This window comes from Brachycentrus maculatus, unplaced genomic scaffold, assembly GCF_059751285.1.
Source record: "Brachycentrus maculatus isolate JH-2025_06_01 unplaced genomic scaffold, ASM5975128v1 h1tg000198l, whole genome shotgun sequence".
Classification (NCBI taxonomy): Eukaryota; Metazoa; Arthropoda; class Insecta; order Trichoptera; family Brachycentridae; genus Brachycentrus; species Brachycentrus maculatus.
The window spans coordinates 81,386-92,411 of record NW_028280949.1 but is presented as its reverse complement, the minus strand read 5'-3'; the positions used below and the strand labels follow the sequence as shown (position 1 = coordinate 92,411).

General features: G+C 35.1%; 1 protein-coding gene across 11 annotated transcripts in view; it reads right to left on the bottom strand.

Moving 5' to 3' along the window:
* Window positions 1-536: 536 nt before the first annotated feature.
* Window positions 537-11,026, bottom strand: part of simj (transcriptional repressor p66-beta simjang) — a 37,465-nt gene continuing 26,975 nt past the window's right edge. For 10 of the 11 annotated variants that reach the window (XM_088263294.1, XM_088263284.1, XM_088263289.1 and 7 more), the window contains 4 exons: window positions 10,087-10,184; window positions 9,438-9,587; window positions 7,797-7,895; window positions 537-7,498 (listed from right to left, as the gene is read on the bottom strand). In XM_088263294.1, the coding sequence (XP_088119420.1) occupies window positions 7,359-7,498; window positions 7,797-7,895; window positions 9,438-9,587; window positions 10,087-10,184 (487 nt within the window). In that variant the 3' untranslated portion in view covers window positions 537-7,358. The remainder of the gene's footprint in view (window positions 7,499-7,796; window positions 7,896-9,437; window positions 9,588-10,086; window positions 10,185-11,026) is intronic. The other variant, XM_088263295.1, reaches the window with a different exon arrangement.

Below are 11,026 nucleotides of genomic sequence, written 5' to 3'. Positions count from 1 at the left end.
ATCAAGCTTGTCTCCTTTACAAGGCATCAGGTTTGCGCCGCCCAGGACGACCACTGCTGACAATTTGTCGGCAGTTCTCGTCTGAACTTCGGGAGGTGGATCTGACCGGGGAGGGGTTCAAGGGAGCTGGCAGCCGACAGAAAAGCCTGGAGACAGTTTGTGGACTCCATATCCTCGACATAGGAAGCGGATATGGTTTAATAATAAATTTAATAATATTTATTGTAACTGCAGACAGTTGGTAGAATTCCATATTGAATTGTTGGGTAATATATCCAAAATTAAACACGGGTTATTTGGTTGAATTCTACATTTATTCATGTATATTTTAATACGTGACGCGTTTTGTGTTCTTAGGACATTATCAAACACTCCTAAGAAGACGAAACGCGTCATGTATTAAAATATACATAAATAAATGTAGAATTCAACCAAATAAACCGTGTTTAATTTTGGATATATTACCCAACAATTTAATCCGGAGTGCAGCCGGTCAATCACCGCCCTTCAGTCTATGGCTCAGAAATAAAGACAACTTTTTCCAAAGCATTTATTTATTTCCAATACAAATGGACACTCATTGCAAACATGCTCATATTAAGCCAAAGACTTTTACAAAAACTTACAAATGTAATTTAATTACGAACTACCCACCAACTTTATTATAACGATAATCAAAAAATAAACATTCCAGTCCTGTAAGTCAACAGGCATTCTTCTTGTGCCCTTACCACTTGTTTGTTCAATAGAGCATTTCTTCTTCTTCAAACCCTTATCCACACCCCAATAGTGCAAAGGGCACTGCATATTTAAAGAGCATTTAGCCAAATGTATTTGTTTCAACCCGATACTAGCATGTCTCTAATCTCCTATGGCATAAAAGTAACTATTATAGTCACTATTTTGAACATAACTGACATTATTTTTACAGTAAGGGGGCTTGTGCACTACCTGGAATTTTACCGTCCGGCAGTCCGGTTTTGAAAAATGAAACCGACTACGATAGTTTAGTGTGATCGAATTTATCTGTGATCACGCACCAAGCCAATCATCATTTTAAAACGCTAACTGACGTGCCGGACAGTAAAATTCCGTGTAATCTAACAGATGTATAATAAATAATAAAAAAAATCGACAGTAAATTATCCACTCAAGCTTTGGATAAGACAACAATATCAAATAAAATATGTAAATAAATGTTTTCATTGAATTTTTTCTCATTCTCAAATATGAATGGTCAATTTACTATCACATCTTGCGACTTTTCATCATTTCAAGATTTTTTAAAATCTTCTTCAAACCCTTATCTGCACCCCAATGGTGTATAGGGCACTGCATCATTCAAACACAGTGTTATCTTGATCTATCGAGTTAACACAAGCGAAGGAAAGGTGATCAGCCCTCCCCCGTGAGAATTTAAACCCGGGACCTCCAGAACGGTAGCCGAGCATGCTGACCATTACACTACAAAGGCAGACAAAAAAAAAATTCAGGATAATTTAGACAGATGCCAATAGTATGAAGAATAATTTTAATTAATTAATTAAACCCTTATCCGCACCTCAATGGTGCATAGGGCACTGCGTCATATAAACGCAGTGTTATCTTGATCGTTTACACATGAAGGAAAGGTGATCAGCCCTCCGCTTCAGGTACCAGTCCAGGGTAATATTGAATAAATATGACAGTGAAAAAATCACTAATATTTATTTTACCCCCCTTGGGAATCGAACCCGGGACCTCCAGAACGGTAGCCGAGCATGCTGACCATTACACTACGGAGGCGGATGGACATGAAGAATAATAAAAAATAAAAATAAATATTTGACTACTGTCCTGAGAAATTTGGGTTTAGTTTTGGTTTCCAGCCGTGACCTGCATGCGCTGTTAAATGCATTTTAAATGCATGTTGCGCTTTTGGGTTAAATGCATTTTTTAAACCTGAAATAATTACTTACAAATCTGATTTTAAAAGTCAGTTAACAGTGATTATAGATCGTTTGTGAATATTGGTAAATGGTCTATATTGAACAATCAAGTATTAAGGTAACGAGGAAAATCTTCCTTACAATTCATATGATCAACTCAATTCATATGTCTACAAGTGTTTTGTGTGAAATCACGTATTTATGTTGTGCAATTCAAATTGTTTATATATTACGAGGACACATACGGCAATAAAAAATAATAAAAAAACATCCATTCTGTTTGAATAACACTACATCGAAGGTATACTGGCAAAAAACTTTTTTTTTACTATTATTTTTTATTTATTTAAAAGGAATAACCCGCAAAGCCTCTATTAGAGGCTTGGCTGCAGGTAGGATAGTAAATAATAATAGCAGGGAAGATAAAAGTGAAAAATACATCACAAACACCCAGACCAATTGAAAATAAATCTTTCCTGAATTTATTTTACACTTGGCGGGAATCGAACCCGCGACGCCAGTTTTGCAGTCGAGCGTCTAGCCAACTACGCCACGGTGCCTGTCTACTTGTAAATATGCAATTTTGACTTAATGATACAGTATTAAAAGGTTTTCAATGTTCTATAAACTGGCAAAATACACTAAGTTGTTTGAAATGTCATATTTATGTGGTTTTAAAAGTATTTACTTTATCAATTATTTAAAGTATCAACTTTAAGTTTAATAGCGGGTATTTTATTCAGGCTAAAAGCTTTAAATAACATGGATTATTCAAACAGGGATTTTAGAATTGACGTTTTTTGCCAGTATACCTACGATATAAACATCTGAGCTCAACTAAACCGTACTGTTACTTGGATAACGCATCTCGGATGAGTCTACAACAATGTTACCATTTACATTTTTATATTACCAGTATTCAAAAACCGATTTAATTACGAAAAAAGAAAAGGTGGTGGCTGTATGTACCATCAACAATTGGCTGAGATGGCACATGTTACAATACCATTGATAAAATCCTAAAATAAATGGTTATTAATCTGGCAATATAACGTTATAAATAGAACAGAGTCTTAAGTTCCAAGTAATATAACATTCTAAATAGACCAAAGTCTAAAGATTCAAGTAATATAACATTCCAAATAGAACGGAGTATGAATTTTTAAAGATTTGAAATTGATGCTTCAGCACGGCTTACTTACATTGGGATGTCACCATCGGCTCAAACCAAGTACTTTTGTTTTACCAATAACAAAATAAAACATAAAATGGTACATTTTATTTATAAATTTGAAATTACAAAAAAAAATTAATCTGACAAGTTGCTTCAAATATAGTTTATACACAACCAATTAAATTATCGAAATCATCGAGACTTCCTTTAATGATTTGCAATTTTTTGTATTTTCATAACCTTAAGGCTGGTTTTTAAGGGTTATTATGCCACGTGCCATTCCTGCTTGTTGCTCATGTTCTAGACTGCATTGCAGCATTTGACATTTATACCTAACCTTATTATTCGCGTAAGGCCTCTTCTTATTTCTTATTCATATTATTATTCAAACGATATTACAAGTAAAAATACTAAATATTAGATTCCGAAAATCATGATAAATTGTTAATAAAAAATATATTCCCAGTAAATTCACACAATTAAACTGAGTAGTGGATGAGTGTTGCCAAAACAAATACTAAAATGTAAATTGCAGTCGGTATTACAGAAATTACATGATAACTTCAATAAACTATGTGAAAAGTTCACAGATGTCACTACAAGTCCTATTTATTTAATAAATTGAAGAGCTGTAAAAAAAAAAATTAAGTTAGAACCCATGTCTTACAATCATTGAGACTAATTTTGTTTGGATGATAAGATTTTTCCCCACTCTCTAACATATTTAAATATTCTCAAACATTCGTTATAAATTTGATAAAAAAAAATATTTTTTAGCCTAAATGTCAGATGCTGTAATGTAATCTGAAACGTCAACAAGATGGAATGACTTTTAAGCGTCCGAGTGGCCCAAAATATCAACAACAAAAAATACTTCTGTATCTTTGAATTCATTTTTTAAATTAAAATAATCAACTTATAATATTTTAATTGATTTTTTTATTGCTCTTAGAAATAAATCGGAGACTCAATAAAATCTCAATGCAGGCTACTTTTATTATGCAAGAATCTATCATGAACTTAGTAACAATAGTTAATATAGTAAATATCGGCGTCGTTTGATAACTCTGAAAAAAGTTTTCTTAAAAAAAAAGGCATAATTGTTAAAGGTTTTTTTTTTTAAAACCAGATTTAAAAAACGACGCTAATATTATAAAAGTGTTACACCAATCTGAATGGGGACCAGTCTAATGGGGCCTGGAAGCAGTCGATAAAAGATTGTCAGTATGTTTCCATTTTTGACGGTTTTAACTGAAGCGTGATCGAGGAGCATTTATCAAAGCTGTCAATATTTTGTTTGATTTTACATTCTGTAGCTCAGGAAGATTGTGATATAATCAAATAAAAAGTAAAATAAAATCGACAATATTCAAAAGGTATGAAACATAATATCTGAAAAAATAGTTTGAATCTTTGACAGATCCGAGATAAAATTTGACAGCCGCCATAGACAAATTACGAGCAACATGGAACACCAGAGATAAAGAACACGCTTAAATCAAAGACAAATTATAAATGATTACTTCAAATGTCGCCGTTATGAAATAAATTTGTAGCATGAATGAGCAATGTTTATGGAAAGAGAGACAATCTTACAGACCATTTCCGGGGCACTTAATTAAAATGTTTCCCTTTTTGAATTTCTAAAAGATGTAAAACTCACACGAGTATGTGTAAATACAATAATAAAGCCCAAAATACTTAGGTCTAGACACATTTTTAAAAATACTTAACACATATTTTGTTTCATGTCCATCCACAACTTGTAGCACATTATTATAATTTCATAGTGCAAATGAGAAATTCATCTTAATTTACAATTTCATTATTCTACTACGACAATATTATAAAGTAATGTCATAAAACATATCAAATCACTAATATTTACAATGCGGGTTCCCATTGGAACCATATTGATGGTTATTAATATAACAAGTATAACTATTGTTCCGAGATATTTGTTCTATTGTAGGAAGAAAGGAGTCGTGGTCAATAAAGGGGAATGCCACATTCTATATAAGACATATTGCTAGGGATGTCCCATCTGCAGGTTTAGAGAGTCTGTAATTTTAGTCATGTGCAGAAAACAACCGAGCAAACATTTTACTGTGCAAATCTTAATATCCAACACAAGCGCTCAAGTTACTGTTGCTATATACAGCACGACCAAGATGCAGATCTATTTTATTCGATTACGGAGCCCGCTGAGATCAATTTAGCACGATTTTATGATGCAACTGTACTAAAAAACATATTTATTTAGGATGACTTCGGCAGATATAGATAATACAAAGAATTATCTACATTTCAAGCCAAAAAATATTAGGATGTCAGTCTGTTGGGAGAAATCGGGGTTTGAATAATGAATGCCGTTGTGACTGTGTGACAATTGGTGGATAGCAAAGACGTGGGAAAGAGTTTATTAAGATGAAATTAAAATTAACGAACCTTTACTGTGCACACTATTTATGCAAAATATTAAATAAGTCAATAACCCCATTAAATGCTCGGAAGGTGAAAAATCAATCGATAAATTAGAAAAATATTTTGTAAGGGAAAATTGTAAATTGTGCTAAAAAAGTTTTAAAGAACACAATGCCATAATCCCAGCATTAATATCATCATTTTGTATGTATTGCTTCGTTATTTTGGTTACATCACAACTGAGATTGTGTATAATAACGAATCTTTAATAATTTGTATAATATTTTTAAAAAATCAATAGATCGTCCCATAAATAATGAGTTTTAACATTGAAAGTATAAAAAAATTATAATGACAAAAGGTTTTTTATTGATGTAAACAGCTTCTTAATAAAAGTTCAAATTGGATTAAGCTGTTTTTGCAATAAACTTTTTGTAGCCATTTCATTTGAATTCTCCATTGGCGGTATGTTTAGATAGCAAATCATTTAAAATCAACGAAAATTACTGTATGCAATCATAATATAATCAACAGTCAACATTTTGATAGAGTCAACATTTTGAGTGTGCCCAAATACTTGTTCACAAATCTGGATTATCTCGTGTCTTGTTTAGAAAATATGACAAATAAATGAGCTATGTGACAAATCATAATTGATATAAAAGATTGAATCATGATATCTGTTGTATTGTTTTTAGGGATAAACATTATTCATTTATTATCAACTGTACACATATGCTATTATTTTTAAGACAAGTGTCGGGTTGTGGTCCCGTGGTTAGTGTCGCGGACTCTTGAGTCAGAGTTTCTCGGTTCGAACCCACTCTACCACAATTTGATACCTATTTCTAACAACGAGCCGCTTAGGCCCACAGAAATAGTATGAAATTAAAGTATTTTTGTAAATAATAAAAACACAAATACACTTAGGCCTCGTATAACACGATTTTATAAAACACGGATGTATAAATTGTAGCATATTTTTTGTATACACATGTATTGTACACACTTTTTACGACACGGTTTGAGAAAAATAAATGAATTAAATAATATGTCTGTTATTAAAAAAATAAAGTACATAATCAAATAAACTATTAGATTTTTTATTGGAACGCAAACCCTAATTTTGTATGAACTTCAAACCATGAAATTTGCATATTTTTGTAAAAAATAAAAATAAAAAATTAATAAAAATAAAAACTAAATATGTTATAAATAAATCCTTGTACATAATAGGCAAGGAAATTTTTCCAAGGCAACTGTTTAAAAAAAATGGCAAAAATGGATATACTTTAACACAAAGTGACCGCCGAATCGATTAATGAAATTACAGTACAACATTTTGAGTGTGTCCAAATACTTCTTCACAAAATCTGGATTATCTCCAATTACAGGAGTTATTTTCATATTATTTTTTTTGACATCTCATCAAAGATGAAGAAGAATATGGAAGTCTGGGCATTTACGGGTAGAATTGGTGAATGTTACACGTGTGTAAAGTGATCACTTAAACCGGCATATGGCGGTCGTCAGCCCCGTAAATATGCCCAGACTTCCATATTCTTCTTCATCTTTAATGAGATGTCAAAAAATAATACGAAAATACCTCCCGTAATTGGAGATAATCCAGATTTTGTGAACAAGTATTTGGACACACTAAAGAAAAATGAAATTACAGTAATTTTGCTAGATTATTAAGTGACTTGCCATAAAACCTGATCAAGATCAAAGGGAGCTGGAGGCTTTTGTAAATACACATCTGTCGGGACGACCTTGTACTTAATTTAGGGGAAATCTTCACAGTGAATAATTAGCCTAACGGGCGCGGAGAGTTAGTTCTTGTTCCAGGGCTGGCGGGAGGAGCCGTGCGAAGGGGGCGCCCCCTGGGGCAGCAGGTCCAGGAGGTACTGCCTCTGCAGCTCGGCAGCCCTCTGCAGCTCCGACATGGACACTCCGCCGTTCGCCGCCGATGCTGTAAACATTCACCAGCATAAAAAAGCGCCTCTAGTGTTGCCTGACTCGAAAACAAAATAATAAAAAAACTTGAGCCAAAATGACTCATTACAGTAATTTCTGCTAGTTAAAATGTACAAATTCAATTTGTGACATTAACACATTACAGAATTCCCAAAGATAAAGGGGTACCTATGTCAACGTTGTAGGGTTTACTGTATTAGAGTAAATAATCTCAATCATTTCCACTGGAAAAAAGCTGCAGATTTGAAAACAAATAAATAAATTAGTCAATGAATGAAAGAGATGAAACATACCAAGTCCCGCTGACTGAGCCATGGCGAGCTGATACTGGTACAGGAGCGGTGAGAACTGCATGAGGGCCGCGGGATTCACGCCACCGGCCGCAGACAAACCTATCCAAAATGTTCCGTTAGCAATGACATTCAACATTCACCAAAAATGTTAACATTTAACCTTCCCGGAAGTATGGACGTAAATGAAAGTCTATGTGAATTTCCTCAAAGGAATATCGACGTTAATGAACGTCCAAGTCTGTCTGTCAGTTGGTATGTAACTAGTATAGCAATGACATCTGTGGATATTTGTATGTAATTTTGTGACTAAATAAAACCTAGAGATGGTGAGTTTTATTTTTTTATTATTATTTTTACATAATTTCTATATTTATAATACATACATTTTGTGAAAAAAAATATTTCATGTAAAAAGAACCTACTCCCCAGAGAAAGTCGCATCAATTATTGTACTCCCGAAAAGGTTTTAGTCGCAATGGTTTCCTCTAAAATATCGCATAAAGGAAAAATAACTTTATAACATCCTTTTAAAACGTTGATTGCCAGTATAACACGCGTATACGCGTGATCCGGCCCGTCAGCCGATGGCCAATCAGGCGTTACCACGCGATAAATATTTACATTATGTTGAACCCACTTAGATGATGCTTTTGATAGTATAGATTTATTTAATATATTGTTATCCACCTTGAAGTGTGTACTTTCTCAGCATTTCTTCTCCATATTATAATGGATAAATGTAAACCTTGTGTTTCACTCTCTCCCGCTGCTCGCTGATAGTGTGTGAAGGAGACGTGTATTTACCAGTGCTTACTATTTGTTATTTTATTATTATTTTATGTTTAAGACTTTTTGTTTCTCTATTAGTGTATTCATTAGATACTGTATTTATGTATGTTAGTAATATTTTATTTAGTTAGTAAAAACTAACAAAATTATACAATAATTTTGTTAGTTTTTACATTTCTTAAAATGTTACAGCCTGCCGGGAACAGCATTACTAATACCTCCTAGCACTACAAAGGGTTAACTAACTAACTAACCATCACACCGCTTTCCCGCAGGGGTAGGTGGAGAGGATAGAACGCCACACCACTCTGTCTTTGCAACCATTCTTTGCCTCTTCCACGTTCATGCATCTCCTCATACATACCCACCGATTGTTTCGACTCCTAACCTGACCGCTTTCAAGTATTTGGTAAACCTGATCGTGCCAAGTTTTTCTCGGCCTTCCTCTGCACCTTTTTCCAATTACATTCGCCTCATAAATTTGTTTTACCGTTCTTTCCTCACTCATTCGTTCTACATGTCCAAACCATCCCAACACACTCTTCTTAATTTTATCTATAATGCTTGTCTCAGCTTTGCATTCCTTATTTCACTATTCGAATATCTATCATACATCGTTTTGTCGCACATTCTTCTGAGAGATCGCATTTCGACTGCATTCAGTCTACTTTCATCTTTCTTTTGCCAACTCCATGTTTCACTTCCATTCATTAGGGTTGGAATCAAGTCCCTGTCCAAACATAAGGACTTTGTCTCTTTTTTGTAACTAGTATAAGATTTTTATATTAATGAATTAAATTGCAATATTTTTTTGTGACTAAATTAAACAAAATTTAAAAAATATATCCTCACCCCTGAAGAGCTGATGATGCAGCGCCTGCATGGCCGCGTGGCCGTGGTGGTCCAGCCCCGCCAGCGCCATGAGCTGCTGCTGCTGCTGCTGTTGCTGCTGCGACGTCGAGGACTGCTCCCGGGACTTGCTGCTCGACCCGCTGCCGTGACCTGGACATGTTCAACACTTTACAGTTTCCACTCATGCTCCTTTTATTTATTCATCCTTCACTTGTTTACGAGTGATTTTAGTTTTACGAGTGATTTTAATTTTACAAGTGATTAAATTTTAAAAGCGATTTAAATTTTACCGTTTTTTGTCAATTATCCGTTTTTTCATGCTAATTGTACTGCCAGAAATCGAATTTACGCGCAACGTGTTCACGCACCGATCAAGAGCACCGATCCGAAAAAAGTAACTGACGTGCCGGACAGTAAAATTCCGTGTAATTCCGTATAGTGCACAAGCGCCATTAGGGCGCTTGTACACAGAATTTTACTGTCCGGCAGCCCGGTTTTTTACTGTCCGATATGGCACGCCATATAAACGTATATGAGTGCTTGTGCACTACACGGAATTAGAATTTTCCCCATTCCGGACCATGTTTTACTATTCATGAGCTCGGGGCTGTTACACGTGTGTAAAGCGATCACTATGGGAAGCGCATACCTCTGGATTCGGAGCGCCCCAGGGAGGCGGAGGACTCCCGCTCGGTGGGGGAGGCGGCCACGTGCGAGGAGGAGCCGCCGCTGCGCCCGTTCTGGCTCCTGCAATACACCACATTGACATCCCAAGTGCCCCCAGACGGAGCGGTAGAGTAAAGGCTTGTTAATTTGGAATTAAACACACCATTATTTCATTTAATAATGGTAAATCGTTGTTAAAATTAACGAGCTTTCACTCTGTTATATCATCAACTTATTATATCGTAGTCGTACAGGAGAAAGTGACCAACTACAAAACGTAAAATGTTCTGGAGGGCCATTTAAGTCAATTCTGCTTGGCAAGAGAATAAATATCAATGCAGTTAGTCATTTTTAATAAATCAATACATTATACTTCCATGTTTTAAATCGCTTTGGGATTTATTTCAGGGCAATATTAAGCTAGTAAGATATCAAACAGTCAATGATCACATTTTTGTAAAAAAATGCACTTGGTCACTTTCTCCTGTATGACTACAATATAACCACTTCACACTTTTGAAATATATGTGTTAGCAGACGGCGGCTGTGCCGTATCAAGCTAACCCGAGTACTGCTCGCATGTTTCGTTACGTTTCACTTGTTTGCGTTACGTAAATAAACAACATTGAGCTCGCCAGCTGCCACTTGACGCTCATTTTCTTCTTAGGCCCCCAACGTTGGCAATCACTATGGCAAAGGCTTCGCGATCCTGCACGACGGTGCAGGAACAGGTTCTGGACGCAGAACAACTCCTCAATTCCTCTTATCCTGGTCCAGTCGCGAATGCTGCGAGGCCACGATGTTCGCTTTCTGCCAGCTCCTCACAGTCCTTTTATTTTCCTTATCATTAAGATTTGCAGAATGTAGTATTTTTCTGCACGAAATATGTGACCCAGATAGGAAATCTTCCGAACCTTGATATT